The 18869-nt window shown below is 42.1% G+C and overlaps 1 protein-coding gene across 1 annotated transcript in view; it reads left to right on the forward strand.

Moving 5' to 3' along the window:
- The window catches only part of NSMCE2 (NSE2 (MMS21) homolog, SMC5-SMC6 complex SUMO ligase), a 132094-nt gene that overhangs the window by 111412 nt on the left and 1813 nt on the right, over positions 1-18869 (forward strand). The window contains exons 5-6 of the mRNA XM_063327528.1: positions 15975-16075; positions 16396-16502. Of these exons, the coding sequence (XP_063183598.1) occupies positions 15975-16075; positions 16396-16502 (208 nt within the window). The remainder of the gene's footprint in view (positions 1-15974; positions 16076-16395; positions 16503-18869) is intronic.

Consider the following 18869-nt stretch of genomic DNA (forward strand, 5'->3'; position numbering starts at 1 on the left):
AAAGATGCCTGTGGCTACCTATGCCAGACAAGTTTGCAGGATTAAAGCAAGAGTGCAGTGGGGTGGTGTTAATGCTACTGGTTTATACCAGTTTTAGTACGTTAGCGCTGTCTGATTTCTGTTCCTTTTTCAGGATTTTAGATCAGTGTGAGCAGAATTCTAATTAGGTTCTTCCAAATAAAATTTCCCCTGCATCTTCAAAAGCATTTTTGTATTATTTGATATTTATAATTGTATTTGATTTCTCATGCATGGATATGCTTTGTCTAAGTGTTACTTAAATTCTAAATTTTGTGTTAGCTACAGACTAGACAAAATTCTTGTCAAGATGTTAGCCATGACAGCAGCATATGTAAAGAGGGATTTCCATCCTTCAGTGGGCTCAGGGACAACAAGATGACCGTTCAACACAATTGACAAGACTGCCGGTACTGCCCTTGTGGAGTTCATTTCATGGTCAGGATCATAATATAGAGTCAAATTCCCTAGTTAAAAAAAACCAAACCAAACAACCAGTCCATTTGTGATTTTATTGGAAGAGGAGAAAGTATTTCATAAGGTCCTTAGACATTCACACTTGTCAAAAGTGAAAAGAGACAGAGTAAAATAACGCACATTGTACGATCTATTGCTGGCTCAGTGTGCAGACAGCAGAACGCATAACTTCTATGGCAGCACATTATATTGTACATGGTCAATACTGATATCTGAAATGCAGCCTTAGTTTACCAAATCCAGCTGATCAAAACACCCAATTAGTCAGAGATTTATTCTTGTTTCCGGCGTGAACTTTACTCTTGTGGAGACCTGATTAGTCTTAGATTAGACCTGCTTTGGAGACCTGTAATGAGGGAGAGCTTAATTATTCAGATTCATCAGCTTGCAAAGGTGTTGGATGATCCCACATAAGCCTGCTCAATCAGCATTCCAGAACATGTGCAACCCGCGTGTTCAACAGTGGCCGTGGTTTGTTTTAAGCATATGCTTTAAGGTTAACCCCAAGATTTTCAGTAATGTTTTTCATTAACTGAAGAGATCCCTCTTCTAGACAACTGATTTTTAATGCTTATTTGAAAAGGTTCACTTTATATACTGAATTAATTACAATTAATTATGCGTATAGTGCCATAAAAGCTCTACCTCTTTACTATGTAAAGATGCGCTCCCTGCCCCAGAATGCTTGCCATCCAAGATAAGTGAGACAAGACAATGAGAAAGCCATACAAGAAAAGGAGGGTGTGGATTAAGACAAGAGACAGATAAGATGGAAAAAAAGGAACCTGACAGATAGGACTCTTGCAGGAGCAGGCTCTGGGAGTGCTTTACCCGTGAGGACCTTCCGTCTGCCGCCGCACCCAGCTGCGCGCTCTGCAACTTGGTGGAGTCACCCACTTCCCCTCTGCCTGGGCAGCGCTGCCGACCTCCATTGTCCCCTAAACGTCCCTTTGCTTTTCCTTGTGCCGTCCCTTACGTGAGAAACACTGTCCAGAAGGAAGGGAGCCATGTACAATGAATTTGCCTTCCCTCAACCTTAATGACTTCCGTTGTAGAAACACTAGTAATCCCTGAAACAGTGCTAAACTAAAGCTAGTAATATCTTTTTACTGATTAAAAGAAACTAAAAATGCTCTATAAGTAGAAACTGTATGCCCAGCTAATCTGTAGAAACAAACATGCTGCTTGTACACCATCTCTCTCACTCCACCATCTGTTTGCTTCACATACCGAGTCTTGGGTGAAGTGTTTCTTGGCTTTTCTAGGTAAAGTTGTTTTTAAACTTGGACAGCTTTGCAGCTTGTTTCAGTGGCCAGGCCAGCCCAAACCACGACACAGCTGGACACATAAACCTGCAGCAGGGAAAATGACGACGAAGAAAGGTGGAAGGTGCTTTTGACAGAGAAGTAAGATACTATTCTGAGCCCCAGAGAAACATACCCCAAAGTAGGCAGCAGATTTGAAAATAGCCCTAAAGAGGTACAAGAAGACTGAAAGTTGGAAAGAGGAAAGCAAGCCATTTCTCTACTTTTGACAGAAATCTGGGAATGATGAACCCAGCAGCTCCTTTTTTATGAGATCTCCAACTGTCTGTTCTGTTTCTATCCACCAGGTAGCTTTCTGTCTGAGGAAAAGTGGGCAAAATTCTCATCAGCTTTTATCAGTGAGATTCCCAGCATACAATAAAGTGAATTCAGAAGTCTCCTGTCATCACAGGCAACGTATCAGGGTCAGAGAGCTGAGGAAATGACCTGCTCCTCCTTTTGAAGAGCTCTTCCAACATACCAACCTGCATAGTCTTTACCAGGAAAGGAGGCTAAAGCTTTTGATGGCAAAAATATGAAGAGAAATACTAACCTATTATTCTGTCTTTGACAAAATAATGCCACATCTAGGTTTTAGCAGAGTGCGTTGGGCTGAAAGAAGCTGCTACAGACTCCAACTTTATTATAATTTTCTATATTCTGTTGTTCTTGAGCTGGCTGGAGTAGTTCTCTGACAACAGCTTGTCAGGGAAGATGCTTAGAGACCTATGGATGCCACCAAAGCCAGGGAAAATATGAAGAATTTGGATGTTCCAGAACGAACTTGTGGACTGCTGAAACCAGTGCATCTTAGGTGTTCCACAGGAACAGCAAGAGAGGTACTGAAGCAACCACATATACATGCAAAGTAAATAGTTTGCTCTGCCACTGCATTAGCAAGGAAACCACTTCAAACAACTCTCTCTACCTAGGGAAAAATGTAGTAATAATAAGCAATAGCATAAGTCTCCACTCCTTGCCCCAGAGGTTGTCTACTAATCCTTGGGAGCCTTTGCACTCTGCAGGCTTCCTTTTTCTATCCTCATTTGTCACTGGAAAAATATTTGTATGGGTCAGAGGCATAGTGCAAGCTGAAAAAAAAATCATTAGAGAAAAAATGAACAGTTCTCCAATGAATCCCTTTATATATGAGAAGTAAACAACAAACCATTTATCTTCTCAAAGGAAAAGAGAAGCCGGTTAAAGGAGTTAGAAATCCCTACTGCTTGTGAGTCACTGGCAGCCCATTGTGCAGATACTTCTGAGAGGAAAACTGAATGCACTTGCGAGGGTTTTCTTTTCTTTCATTTCAAAAGTGTTCTCTGGTTTGAGATCTCCCAAAAGCTAATTAAAACAGAACGCAGAGTGACATTAGTTATGCACCAGAGTGGGAGTCAGAAGATGTGAGTTCAGTTCCCAGCCCTGCCACCGACTTCCTGGGTGACCTTGGGTGAGCCTCTTGATGTAGATTTTCACAAGACCTCTGGGCCAAATTTTCATATTGAAGTTTGATTTTCAAAGGAGCTCAACATCTAGTGATTTCCATGATGTTGATTATGGCGAGAATTTCAAGCAAGCTCAGCAACAAATATGCTGAGCTCATTTGAGAATCGGGCTCTTAATCTTTTTCTGCCTCAGTTTCCCATCTCTGACAGTGCTGGTAAGATATTTTCCTTGTCTGTCCTGATTGCTTAGACTGTAGCTCTGCAATGCCAGAAACTGTCTTTTCATGAATGTGTATAGAGTCTTGTACAGTCTTGTTTGAACTCTGTTACGGTTTTTCGGCATCGCTGTAATGATTGTTACACCAGTGATCTGTTTTAGAAAAAAAGAAACTGTAATCAGAAGGAAGCTTAGTTATTGTGTTGTTTCCCGGATCCGGGTGAAGATCTATACTAATTCCTTTAGTTTGCTTGGGAGAACGTCATCTGGAGCACATCAAAAGCTGTATTTAAAATCAGCATATGTATGTTAGCTGAGTTCTCTTGTCCAGTAGGGACAGTTAATCTATCAGAGAAGCAGGATAGATCGGTTTGGCATGGTTTGATCTGGCAAGAAACATATTGACTGTCTCTAACTCCCATGTTACCCTTTAGCTGCTTACAGCTGAATTGTTTAATAATTTGCTGAAGAATATTTTCAGGCACTGAGTGGTGTGGAATTCCATACATTTTCCTGCCCCCCATGGTAAATAACATGATGCCGTTTGTAGTTGCCACCGCGCCAGCTCTGTTTGCACTTTTCCCACACTGCTTGCATGCTCTTGCAACATCTCGGAGCAGCATAACATTCTCTGTTGGCAAAGGTATAGAGTGCTTCTTCCCTTCGTAAATGCTGTTTGCTCCCCGGGACCCACTACAACCCATTCCTGAAATTCCAGATCAGCATTGTCAGTGATAATCGAGCTCCTGGTTTCAAGCTCTGTGCTGTACAAGCCAGAGGCCAAATGTAGTAACCCAGGAATGCGTGATTGCAAAGACTGTCACTTCCCAAGGAACTCTGCTTACTGCTCAATGACTGCCCTTTCCACATACCTGTGGGTGTCACTAACACGGTGACTCTTCCCTGTTCGGTTTGTCATACATGGGCGGATGGCACCTGAAGCAGCTGAAAGTTCTGAAGCGATCATTTCCTATGTTTACAAAATCTGCATGCAACTCGCTGCTGTTTTCCAGATTCCCCTCTACTCTCTGGCTAGAATTATTTATTATTCAAGTATGTGCCCTCTGAAGAACCCTTTTGATACTCTGTATGTTTTCCTTTCTATGAAATGGGACGCTGTACATCAGCTTTGCAGTGAAGAAACTTGCAGGACGCCTCTAGAAGCGTATGGTCACTGAAGTATTTTAGTTAAGGCTGAGTGTGTTTTGTCACGGGCAGAGCTTAACAGTGTCATTTGTCTGTGACTAGCATTTTCTATTGTTGCCGTTTTTTTAAGGATATAGTCCCTTTGTGGTCTTTACTAAAAGTGCTTTTCAGCTTCTTAATCTAATAATTTCCTAAATTGTGTAACATGTTCTAGTGTTGACATGCATGACATATCATGATCCCAGAGAGCTGCAAACCAATGCTGGTATCTGCAAATAAAAGCTTGGAATCAGGGAAATATTATAGAACGGTTGGGTTCAAGGGACCTGTAGGGACATCTAGTCCAACCCCCCTGCCATGGGCAGGGACATCTTGCTCTAGACCAGGTTGCTCGAAGCCCCATCCAACCCTTCCAGGCATGGGGCATCCACAGCTTCCCTGTTCCAGTGTCTCACCACCCGCGCAGTGAAGAACGTCGTCCTCACACCCAATCTAAACCTACCCTCTTTCAGTTTAAAACCATTTCCCCTGGCCCTGTCACCACAGGCCCTAGTAAAAAGTCTCTCTCTATCTTTCTTATGGTCTCCCTTTTTATATCGATTCTGTCATTAAAGGTTTTCCATTCCTTCCAGTCACTGAACCCAATTCCCACATATTTTTACTAGCTGTAGCCCAGTGTGAAGAAAAGGAGGAATCCTAATTACCCGTGCAAACCAGCGAGTCTCAGTAACACTGACCTAACCTAAATTCCGGGTTGCAGGGCTGTGCTTGATTTCTGATGTGAAAGGAACATTGACAAAAACAGTCTGTGCCTCATCGCCATTGTCTGGAAATGGCGATTCTGTAGTGTGCTCTGTTGTATTCAGTTGTGTTTTCCTTCCTTCATTCGTGCAGTTTGGATGTTTCGCTTACATTAAGCTGTTTATTTTGAGATATAAAATCTTGATCTTTCTCAGCCTACATGTAGGGATGGTATGTGTTTCTGCAAGAGCTGATGTGCCAGCCGAAGAGTGCAAGGGGAGTTAATAGTTCTTAAGAGGACAACTATAATGTAACTCCATCCTGGTAATAGCTATAAGACCGAAACAGCGAGCGTAACGTTAACTGCTTTGCTAGAAAGATGAAGGCTGTGCAGAATGCCATGTGATTTAGCTACGTGCTGGTTATCCGTATTATGAAGCACAAGTGACACCGCAAAAACTGCTGTCCCATCAATTCAACATTAGTTTCCCTTGCTCTGCTTGCCCTCCTGCGCCGTTCCTGTTTCTGCCGCTGTGTGCATCTGTCCCGAGGGTGTTCGAGTCCTTTCTCCGTCCCACTTCACTGCCCTATTAAACCTGTTCTGGAGAGGAAAGTGTGGACGCAGAGAGACCTTGAGGGTTTAAAAGTCTTCTTTGCCTCGTGCTTGACCTTAGTTAAGCCCCTCACAGTCTTCCCAGCGCATTTGCCAGAAAGCACCGTCATTTCCAGACTGTCCGTTATCTGCACAGTGCAAAAATGTCAAGGTGAAGTCTGAAATGCATGCGCTGCTATAGAAATGACACCTATAGAATGGTAATGATTTTCTGATGCATGTAGCATTAGTGAAGGTGCACTCTGCCGGTTATACTCCTGGCAAATGAGAATCTGCAGAAAGGGATTTAAAATAAATATCGATCCAATTTAAAATTAACTACTAATTACCATCAGAAGCTACTAGGCTGCCGCAGTTATAATCCGTGAGTATTTATAGCTCAGGGCTTTAGCGTTAGATTTTTCCTACCAACTGCCATTCAAGGAGCCTAATCGTACATCACAGGACAGGTTGAGAAAAATAACTGTTCAGCTGTTCCGAACTGATGATAGCGTTATGTTTAGCTGCACAAGCGCCCCGTGACATTGTTTCGGAGGATGCTGTATAAATTGGGATTAACAACATTTTTTATTTCTTTGAGGGAACAGCTTACCGAGGATTATTATAGTGAAGATCTGCTCAGTGTGCGCAGCATAGTTTATGCAGAATGTCTTAGTACACGCACACGCAATGTGTCACTCTGCCTTAACCTAAATGAAAACCTTGCAGTTTTACGATTGAGCAATGGCAGATCTGTAAGTTCCTCTTTAAAAAAACCCCAAACTGTGAGTTTTATTTCTTAACTTGTTTTGATATGATATTAAACGTTGACATTTGTTTTTCCTTTTCTCGTGTAATTTAGCAAAGAAGCATTATTTTATGAATATGACTGCAGTTTAGCAAAGAAGCATTATTTTATGAATATGGCTTACCAGAAGATGACTGTGTGTTCTTCAGCGCAAGTGCTAGTTTTCTCAAAATAAACAACCAGATATTGTGCAATTACTAGAAGATATTGGTTTCTATGTTGTATTTTTTGCTTTTAGCATGGAACTGATGCATTCACTAAGAATGCATTTGGAAACTGTTCGTAGCCTTAGTTACTCAGGGGGGAGGCAGTGTGGTCTAATGGGAAAGACAACGGTCTTGCACACCAGATGTGCTGGTGGCTTGGGATGTGTTCCTGCCCTGTGCTTCAGTTTTCCACCAGTGAAACAGTCACAGGAGTAAAACTGGGCTTTTTTATAGTGCTTTGTGTTCCCGAGAAGAAGGAATCGGGTGTTATTACTTCCACAAATGATTCATTGCTTTAGGAAAATTCCTCTTCTGAGGAGGTTGCTGGGGCCGTGGGCTGGTGACCAGAGGCAGGAGCAGAACGGGAGATGCAGCTCCGAGTGGGTACCAGCCAGTGCCTGCAGCAGGGACCGGCTCCGAGATGGTGCTGGAGCAATGACCGTGACGTGCAGACAGCTGGGTTGTCTTCCCCATCCCAGAGGCCAGGCCAGCAGAGGTATTTCAGGCAGTGCAGAGCTGCAGAATTCGGAAGTGGTAAAGTTTATACGTAAAATACAGAAGAAATTAATTTTGATAGAAAAAGCTTGTGAAATGAACACAACTTCTCTCTTTATACATCTTAATAATATTACTCCAATAAGTTATGTGGATATATATAGTGCTTCACTGCACACTGAATTATAATCACTTGATGTTATCTATTTCTAAATGAAGGAAATTCATTTTTTAAGTAGTTAAGAGTTTTAGAAAGTGCTGTGAAGGGTTGAAATGCATCACTAAGAACAGAATTGCAAATGTTGCTCTCTTCATTAATATTAATTGTGAAATAAAATATCTGGCCTAAAAGTTTATTTAAAGCGTTTCAACATTGGATTTTAGGGGGTGGAGAAAAGAATATTTTGTCCCCGCCATTTCAGTTTCACTTTTTCTTCTTTGTACTCATGTCTCTGTTCAAGAGCGATATAGTACATCTGTTTTCCTGCTGGAGAGAGGCAGATCTGTCTCTCCAGCTTCCTTTGGGTGAAGGGGGCGGTGGGGCTTGCAAACCTGCCGATTCCTGAAGGCGAGAGGTGGCTCTTCCCTCTGCTCTCTCTGCGGTTTCAGGCAGCTGCTGAGTCGGTGCCATCCTCGCCAATCACAAGAAATCAACAGATTAATGTTGAGGGATTATAGCTTCATGCCCTCTCACTGTATACCTCATAAATATTCCTACCTGTGCCCCAACACGTGGCAAACTTTGTGTCTGTATTCACCACTCTCCTGGCACCAGGGCTGGGGATGTCATTTTGGTGACTTTTTAAAGGTGTTTTTCAACTGAGCTGTTTAGGAAAGAAATGCAGTCGAAGTCTTTGTTAAAAAGCTTTGTGAGAAGAACGTGAAGAGACAGATGGAAATGCTAATCAGAACGATAATCTTCCAGGGGTGTGATCATTTGGGCTAGCTAGGGGCTTTTCTGCTCCCTGGTTCCATAGCAGCCTGTTGGATGGGCTGCTAGGAAGCCACGCTACCTGGTCGGCTTGCCCAATCACTGTTCTTTTTGTTTTCTGTCCCTCTGTTACCCTGAACACTTCCGTCCCCACCTGAAAATCTGTCACCAGTCCAGCTTTTCAGAAGTGAATGACTACAAGAATGCACAAATGACATACTGAAGTGGGCAAAGCGACCTCCAGCCGTATAGGTTACAAGATACATGGTATTACTTCTTGTTCAGAGATGTCATAGGCATGGTTTCTGCTTGGGAGCTAATATGTAGAGAATACTTGGCATGGATTGTTCTGAGAAAATGTGAATTAAATTTACGGAACAGACCATCCAAGGACTGCTAAGGACTCATGCATGAGTGGACGTGGCTCCAAACTGCTGTCAATACCGACAGCTGTCCTCTCACTAGTCCTGCCCAGCATTAACAGTGCCCTTCTCAAGGCCACTGTGGAAGTGGATTAGGCTAAACAGCCAAAAGGCACTCCTGGTGCAGAATAAGAGCGTCCACACAGTGAGTTAATGCCAAGGAGCAAATGCATTCTACACTCACACCCTCACTTATTTTGCAACAGCTTCCTTGTGTAGGCAAGCCCTACATGCTCATGTCATTTGATGGTTAGCGTTGCATCAGTGACATTCCAGATTCTGACCACAACATTAGTAATGGAAAGTGGTTCATCTTCTAATGAAATGGTAGGCCTTTTTTTTTTTTTTTTTTCTGGTTGCATCTTTTGCAACTTTTTCTTTCATGTGTCTGGAGAGAATGTCTTCATTTTTCAAATGTGTGTGATATTCTTCTAATCTCTGATATATGAAATGATGCTCTCTAAGCATGGAAATTGCCTTTATACAGTATGCTCTGCGAAGCAGTGATTGTTCAGCCTTTTTTCTTCTGAAGAGCAGGAGAAAACCCAAGTAATAAAAATGTTCTTTACATATATTTGCAATTTAGTAGCTTGTGTCTGGTACATTTTTTCTCATACGATATTCCATTTTTTGTCTTGCTTTGCTCGTACTGTGGCATCTCTAACACTTTTGCTCTATTGTCACGTGCCTGGCACTCTTTCATGTAGACCTAGAGTTTCCTGGTCATTTAAGTAGTCTGTTTATCAGTTGGGTTTATTTTCAGCAAGCCTTTGGTGTTTAACTTGCTTATTAGGTTTACATGCCATTGTGGGTGATGATAGTTAAGATGGAAGAATACGGCCGCCTTAGATTTTCCAGAAATAGTGGCTCCTCTGAGCTTACCGATGAACCTTCATGACATCTTTTTAGGTACGCTTCATCTCCCCCAGGAGCTTCTTCAGACAAAGTCCAGACCACAGTGGCGAGGAAGCTCATGTTTGAAATGTCGTCCACGAACTTTGAAGTGTGGATTTCTCATGTTTGTTTGCAATAACAGAAGGAGCAAGAAAGCTGCCTCTGTGTCTTTGCCTACCAAACCGTTTGAGTTGCGTGGTTTATAATCAAAAGATCTCCTTTCTGTTCACATTTCTAGGGACACAGTTCCCACTGCACAACCGTCTGAATTTCCCAAAATCTAAAGGCAAAGACCACGTCTTACTTTTCCTTTCAATAGTGAATGAGTCGAAGGTTTGACGGGGCACCTCTGGAGCTTGTTTTCTTTTTTTTTTCTAGGTGGGATTTCTAGTCACGTTTTATTTATTAATACATTAAACAGCAAATTGTATCTAGCTTCAAGTGTCTTTCCGTCTCCTTCACTTGCATTTCTGTAATGAGTGGCCCATAACATTTCCATCAAATCATAGTCTCTCTTCATTTTAAGGTCATTCTGGAAAACTGGCATCAACCAGCTCTACCCGGTCATGAAAAGATAAAACGGGAACAGTGTTTCCATTCGGAACAGTGTATTTTAAAAGACCTGTAGCTTAGGGGGACAAAATGCAGTAAAATATGGCATTTGATGGCATTAAAGGAGTTTTTAGAGGATCGTTGCTTCATGCAGGATACCGTCCTTTCCTTCCCCACTCTTACTATGTAAAGGAACTAACAATTTGCTAATTTGTTCATCTGTCTTTCACACTCACGGAAAATCAGAATGCCTTATACTTACAGGATTGTCATTTTATTTTGGATTGACCCGACGCACGTCTATGTGCTTCTTACACAAGTATGTGCAAAACAGGGCACATACGAGGGACTTGTCAGTAAATTACCAGCAAATTGCTTGGCCTGGGCAGGAGCGAGTAAATTTGCAATTGCAATCTGGAGCAACGTGTTAGAGGCCACCTTCCTTAGATCAACTTGTGCATTGCAACACCAGCAAGTAATCAAATTGTAATGTACTTTAATGCAAAGCCTGGTTTGGCTTGGTTGGCAAATTAAACTATCGCATGCCTCTGGCAAAAGCAGCAAGCCTTTGAACTGTTTGACTGCAGCTGTAGCTTGCACACCTTATTTTCCCCCTTAAAAATCAAATTAAACTGTGACCTGCAGCCTCTGCGGTAAGTTTCAAGGAAAATTAAACTGTTGCTAACCTTTCTAGCAAAGATAACTGTCTCTAATCAAGCTGAAAAGTCCAGGCCCAAATTCCCATCTCCAAGTTTAGACAAATTCATTGGAGGAAAACTCTGGGGCTTATTAAGTACAAAGATATTACTTCTGACTCAGGAAGTCCTTGGCCACAAATTGCTAGAGACTGGGAAAGTTTGCCAGGAAGGTATTACTCTGTGCTTCTCCTCTTCTTTCACTCTTCCTACAGCATTTTCTGGGGATCCATCCCCGTGGCAGAAACACTGGACGCTTGTTCTGATCTGCTTCTCTGTATCTGAAGTCTAACCCAAATTTGGAGCACTAATGGGCCTGCTGACCCACTTTTAAGCATTGCCCATGGTGGTCTCAGCGGTGTGTTTCATGGAAAGCAGCGTTTGGGCTCATTCCCTCCTTTAGACTTCTCCTTGGACCTTCCTCAGCCCGTGTTAGCAGTGCCCCCGGCTCCCTCTGACTCTTAGAATGCAGCTCTTGCATGTGATGGTGTCCTTCACCTCCCCCACCTTTCGTTATTTTCTGTGTCCTGCTGGCAGGAACACTTGGCATTTGACTTGCCCTCATAACAGTCATGTTTTTCTTGGAGCTCTCCGGGATAGGATTTTTCCCAGCCTGGCTGAGTTGCTGTTATTTCTAAAGAGTCAGCAGTACAATAGACCCTCTTGGGAGCCAAGACCTTGTCTGTCTGGTGGCTCAGGCTTACAAAGACTCAATCCTCCATGCTTAACATTACCCTTTGATTTCCGGGATTAGCCTTTGACTGATGGCAGGTGAGGAGGCAGAGAGAGGAAAGAAATCCATTAAGTTTACGTTGCAACACGTATTCACTCAAGGCCAGGTTAAGGCAAACTTTGCCGCCTTAGAGGAACAGGAATTGTGTAGAGGAGGTTGTTGGCACTGGAAGCAGTGAGCAGACAGGAGTCTGTCTGTCACACAAGTGACAACGGAGAGGATCCTTCTAGTGCTTTTTTAGTATGTATACTAGCCATGCTTAATATAACTCACAATATAGCAGTTAATGTCTCCGCACTATGGTTTTCTTATTTTTAAAAGTTGGCTTAAAAGTTCTCAGTCTCTCTCTGCAGAGTAGGTAAAAACTGAGCTGAGGCATATTAGTCACATTTTTATCAAGAGATGAAAGTGATAGAGATATAAAGTGCTACCAGCTTTTAATTAAAATTGAATAAGTAAAAAACAGTTGGCAGTTGCAAAATTCATTATGATGTGTTACCAAAAATAGATACCTTTATGAGAATGCAGTTTTATTACAACAGTGGGCACTAATTAGCTGTAAACATCGTTGCTGAGATAGCCAGATAGAAAATGTGCTCCTAATACTCATAACAGGTTTCAATTGGCTGGAATGGAAAAATAGAAACTCTTAATGCTCTTAAAATGTAATCTCTCAGACTACCAAAATAGATGCATATACTTCTGTTACTTAAGGCAACATCTGAATTTCAGGAACAATAACTTAGTGTTTTCTGCATCTGGTTTTAATTCGCAAGGAAAACTCAATTTTACAAAAATGTAACCTGACTTAGCTGAAATATGTATGACCCGGTGTTTTTATTTCTTCTTTCTGTAGAATAGTCAGACTGGCAAGTTATATCCTCCAAACTTTCATACATTTCATTTGGTAAAAAATCCCTTTGCCCTTAATAAAAACGTGTTCCAATATGAGTTTACAGGTGTAGATTTACAGTTCAGAGCAGCTGACTGACCAGTTCGGGACATATGTGTATCTTGCATAATTTTGTCTCTGGAAAATTTACTGTAATTCAAAAAAGTTATTTTCCTCTCTCCTCCTGTAATCTAGAACATCAAGCAATAACAACAAATCTGTGGGTGGTTTATCTGATTTATGCTAATTTGCTATTGACATGTTTGAGGTATCACTTGCATCATCCCCGTCTTGCATATTTACTATTAAAAATATTAGCTGCCTATGAAAAGGAAATAGTTTAAATAATTATTCATTTGTCCTGTGATAACCTCTTGAAACCAGGGCCCCAGTCTGGTAGACCGTATACAAAATCGTTGCAAATGAAGTGCAACCTGAAGCGTTTAAGATAAGGTTGCAGCAAGACGACGATTTGAATCCAGGGAGATGAATATGTCCCACCTACAAGGAGTGGGTCTCCGCTCGTGGAATTTCAGCCATTAAACATGAGGCATCTAAATCACCTCCAAAGCCAGTACAAGAAAGAGGTAAACCCAGCCTGGCATTTAGTTCACATAATTTAGAGGCCCTCAGCCCTCAGGGGAGACTCAAGCACCAGAACCCAAGCTTGAGCTCGTATTTTCAAACTTGGATGCTTCAACATGGTCCCCTAAATTCTGGTGTGGGTACCTGAGGGAGCACCCCCAGAAGTGAAGAGTGAAGCGGTGACTCCTTAGCAAAGTCAGAAGGTGCTCCGCGAGGTGAGCGCTCTTCCAGAAGAGGCCGCTTACGTGCCTGACTTGGAGTGATGAGCTTTAAAAGCAAAATCAAAGGCACAAGCCCCACATTTTAAGACTTTGCCCACCTCCCTTGGCATCTACATATTGATACAAAAAGTATATCCTTTGTACACGATCACCTGTCCTAGATCTTGCTAGTACTGCTGTGTTCTGACTTCATTGACCGACGTGGTGCGCTGGTACACTGGAACTATGTGCCGAGTTCACGAGTAGAAACAAAGTACAACATAGAAAAATGTGAGTTTCCAGATGTTTTCAGCGGGAAAGATTAGAGCTGCAGTATGTCAAAATTTGCAGATACGTGAAGATAAGGAAATTCTGAATCTATAGGAAAAAAAATCAGTAGGTACTTAAATAAAGCAGCCCATGCAGAAGCTGGCACCTACCAGTATTTGCAATGTTGTTTGGCGTTGCTGTCTCAGTGGGGTTTCACCCATTGATTTGTATTTTAAAAGCTTCATTTAAAAAACCCCACATTTGTTGCCCCCCAAGTTGTATTTTCTCCAAAATACTATGTGTTTATGAGAGAATAAACCTTATATATGAGCAATGTAAGAATAATATCTGACAGGTTTTCTTTTCTGAAAACTAGTAACTGATGCAAGTCTTCTTCTGATCTCTATACCATTGCAATTTATTTACAGTTAAATTGTGCCCACTTTTTCCTTCTGATTTGCAAGTGTTTACTTTTGTTAGGGAGGTAAGGATCTGATAAATGTATGTTAATGTTCTTGGAGATGAAAGCCTTAAAATTATTATTGACATTGACATTTGAGCTCCTTTTCCCTCTGTATCCACACCCTATTGATTGAGTGAGGTCTTAGTAGTAGAAACAGAAATACCCTTGATGTTTTGATACCCTGAGTATTTCCTAAGTATTTACAGGAGTATCTGGGTCAGAAACATTCCCGAATGCTTGGAAAACTCTTGGTATATTGGAATGGGGAGAAGGGCAAGCTCTGTTAAGGAGGAGGGAAAAATATGCAAATAAAACCAGCATACCGAGAGGTGCTGCGGTGGAGCGATGGCTGCAATCCCGATGCCAAGAGTACCTCAGCCAGAGATGCGCCGGCTCACATGGCAGCATGCTTGGTCTAGACTGGGTGTGAGAGACTGTGATTGCTCCCAGAGCCATCTCTGGTGTTATCACCCGGAAGGTGATGGCATTATACAGGCATGCAGGACTGACCCTGAGTTAGGAAACACTGGTCCTTAACAGATGTGGAAGACTGACTACCAGGGATGCAAAGATGCGAAGATCAGCTGATAGCGTGCAATAGCAGCAAAGGGAACCACGGCTGAGACTTTGTAGAAGGCAAATCATGAAGTAACTCTAAACCCTCCGTGTTCACTTGTGTTTCTCACTGCCCCCTTGGCAGTCAAAGCCCACACAGGCCACTGAAGGATTTCATCTTCTCCAAACCCCATGTTACTACATTGCAAACTGGCTTGTGCAGCAAGAGAGAAAAATGTTCTGTTCAGCATGGGACACCTCGAGGACTGCGCCCCAGGGCACCACTGCAAAAACATTGCAGAACTACCCCAAAGGAATGGGAAGTTATGGCAGGTGTCAAATTTGCTATTATTGCCAGATGAGTTTTAAAGATAAACAAATGCATTCAACTAAAAGCCTAGATTCACAATAACAGCAAAGTTAGGTAAAGATAAAATAACATGTATAGATTTATTAAGGTTATACTTAGCAATATATGTCCTCCTTAGCGGCTCCTGTGTCTCAGTTTTGGCTGCGTGGAACCCTGGGCTGGCGTGCCCCTGGGTGAGCAGGGTTGCTTACACCTTGCCTTCTTCTTCTGGTAAAGGTGGGGACCTGCATCTTCTCTAGCTCAAGGTGGATTTCTTCTTGTTTGTCTGCTCCTCCTTCCCTGGCATTGGGTCATTGGGTGTTTTCTGCGAGATTTCAGTATTTCACTCTGCCCCTCCTCCTTAATGTTACTTCAATAACGTTTCTGTTGTCCATCTCAAGTAACACTGTCTTGGCTTTTGTTTTTCACTAATTACAGTCTTGTTAAAATACAATGGCATCACTTTACGAATTATGCATCATGATAAATAGTACAAATTCCTTTCAAAGTATATACTGTGTGTACAGGCTATATAGCAAGCCCATTTATGACATTCAAGCACAAACTGATCTTGAGGATAGGACTGCCAAATCTGCAAAGCGCCACCTCATCCTTTGTTAGATTTTGGGGACTCATCTGCGTGTTACTGTTTTTTGGTGAACTTGGACAGAGAATACCAAAGGCTTTGCCTATATTCAGGCCAGCTTGCTTTCCTTCCCAGCCCTCCTTTCCAGCATTGGCTATAAATAGCCACACACACACACACACAAGCGGTCACCACTTAAAAATCCACATTTTCTAACAGCGACTATAGTACAGTATTTTTTGCAGTGTCTTGTTCAGGGAGTGGTAGGAAGTGTATTGTGGCATCTTAGATATCACTGCGAGATAACACTTGGCAAATGCTGGATTTTATTTGCTTGTTTTAGGTATTTGCTATCTATATTAAATATTAAATGAAAATTTTCTTGTTTCCTTTTGTAGTTTGTCATCAATCAGATAATGATAATGAGGCCATTGAACAAATCGATGAAGATATAGCAGTGACTCAGAGTCAGATGAACTTTATTTGTCCCATTACACAGGTATGTTATCACTGCTGCTATAATCGATTGGGAAATAGTTATTTCATATTCTTCGCTGGATTGTTTACTACAAACCTGCAATACTTGTTAAAAATCAGGCAGTATAAATGGCAAGCATTGTCAGAGAAGAGCAACATTGCTGAGGAAAAACCCCCACATAAGCAGGAATGCAGTTTACCACGCAGGACCTGACCCCATGATTGGAGTGGGACGCCATGTATGAATGGCAAACGCGCTTCCTGCTGTTTTACATAAAACCTCATAAGAAGCATTTTCATGGGCATTGTCGGTTCCTTTATATCAAACCTTATTGATTACAGATGGAAATGAAGAGGCCGGTTCGAAACAAAGTCTGTGGACATACTTACGAAGAAGACGCCATTCTAAAAATCATCCAGACTCGAAAGCAGCAAAAGAAAAAAGTCCGGTAAGCTAACAAGAACGTGTGGAAAAGCTATTTGCTTTGCTGTGTAAGTGGAATTTTACTCCACTTGTTCTAGGAAATGTATTTGGATTGGCAAGGCTGCAGGAAGTAATACTTCAGTGTCTGCCCAAGTCACAGTCTCCTCATTAGTACTGGACACGTGAAGGAGCTTTTCTTTTTAATGAAAACAATGTGTAAGGAAACATTCAGGAAGCGTGTGGGGAAGTTACAGCTACTCACAGTACCTGTGCGACAGAAGCAAAGAGATTTTGTGTAGCCATGATCAACAAAGAGAAACTTCAGCTTCTTGAAATTTAGTCGCTCATTTTGTTTCCGCTGCTCATTTAGCAAGCCCCAAAGTTAATGAAAAAAAATAAACATCTCTTCTTTGCACCCTTTTTTGCAGTTATATTCCAGTACAACTGAGAAAGATTAAAACACATAAATGAGTGTTGAAGTGAGAAATATTAAAACACAACTTTTTAGGTAGTACGGGGTTTAAGAATGATCAGACAGAGCTTTAAGAATGATCAGACAGGATCGTGCAGTTCCTACGAGGATGCAATTAAATAATTCTTACTTTATATCATCAAAGCAGCCTGCCACTTTCTGCACAGGACGTATTTTCTTGAATGAAAAGATGTAACACTTGAAAATTCAAACATTAAATTCTCCCCGGTAAGTTTCAAATGGTTTTGATTTTCAACAAAAAAAAAAAAAAAAGAGAGAAGAAAAGGAGCTCAATCACTTTTTAGAGCAAGTTTAAAGGATGTATCATTTCATCATTAATTTCACATTTGTTTTTACACCATATGTGCTAGAGCCTCATGCTTTGTGCATGATGACCCCATGGAAACTTACCAGTTGTGGATTTTTTAATAAATGTGCAGTTTACATGTGGTCAGGAAGGTCTGTCGGAGACCAGCAACCTGATTTCCCCAGAGATAATTCCACAGGCAGCTTACTTCCTCCCTCCCTTGCTCTTCAGTTTCTGTTAGACTCTACGTACTCCGCCATGGGGATACAAAGGTGGAGTGGGACTTTTTATTCCACACTCTTTCCTGGCTACAGCAAAGCACCGCTGTGAAATCAAGCATCAGCTGGGGTGCCCAGCCACTACCTTAGTGTCAAGACAGCCCGAAGGACGAGACAGAAGTACCTTGCCTGTGTTATGAGGTCTAGGGAGAAAAAGTGGACTGGGTGCAATATAGGGGGAATAACGACAAAACCAGCAATATAGGTGGACAGAAATTTGAATGAAAAATGAATGGGAGTTGGGAACTAGCTCACAAGTTGGAGAGAAGAACGTGAGCATTCTTGAGGATAGGGACAGGCTAGGAAGCATGTGCTCAACAGCCCCAAACCGTGACAAAAATACCTTCTGCGATATGGAACTGAATTTAGGATGTTCATATCTAAATAATTCTCTGTGTTGTTAAATCCATCAGGAAAATGCCATGGTAGCAGGGGCTGTTGTGGTGAATCAAAAGTGTCAGCACTGGTGAAAATCTAATAGGTGCGCATGGCTGAATTTTTATTTTACCTTTTAAGAAATTAAAGACTTAAAGAAAATATAGAGTAAAAAAAATAATCATGTAAGCTGTACAACATTTAGCTTTAAAAAATACCCTATACCCAAACTGAAGATATGTGTGCAGTCTGAATCCTGGAAGTTCTTAATTTAGAGTTTTTAGCTTGCTACCTCACCATTTTTACAGCAGTTATTCCAGCATGCGAGAAAAGCACAAGCACAGCAATAACGTGGCTTCTCTGTAACTAAGTTAAGAAAGACTGCTTGGTTTTCTCTGCCCAGTCTCACTGACCTGCTGTCATTTTAACCTTCCTCATGAAAATGCAGACAGTTTTGAAAAACCATAGTCTGCTGCGGTGGGAAGACGGGCCAGTTGATGCAACAAGTTCCCCATTTGAGAACACATGTTCTGGTGGTGGTCCTGGTTGATTCTACTCCACTCTGGTGAGACCCCACCTGCAGATCTGCGTCCAGCTCTGGAGTCCTCAGCACAGGAAGGACATGGACCTGTTGGAGCGGGTCCAGAGGAGGCCACAAAGATGATCAGAGGGCTGGAGCACCTCTGCTGTGAGGACAGGCTGAGAGAGTTGGGGTTGTTCAGCCTGGAGAAGAGAAGGCTCCGGGGAGACCTTATAGCGGCCTTCCAGTACCTGAAGGGGCCTACAGGAAGGATGGGGAGGGACTCTTTATCAGGGAGTGGGGTGATACAATGAGGGGGACAGTTTAAAACTGAAAGAGGGGAGATTTAGATTAGATATAGGAGGAAATTCTTTACTGTGAGGGTGGTGAGACACTGGAACAGGTTGCCCAGAGAAGCTGTGGCTGCCCCATCCCTGGAA

This window comes from Chroicocephalus ridibundus, chromosome 2 (assembly GCF_963924245.1).
Source record: "Chroicocephalus ridibundus chromosome 2, bChrRid1.1, whole genome shotgun sequence".
Classification (NCBI taxonomy): Eukaryota; Metazoa; Chordata; class Aves; order Charadriiformes; family Laridae; genus Chroicocephalus; species Chroicocephalus ridibundus.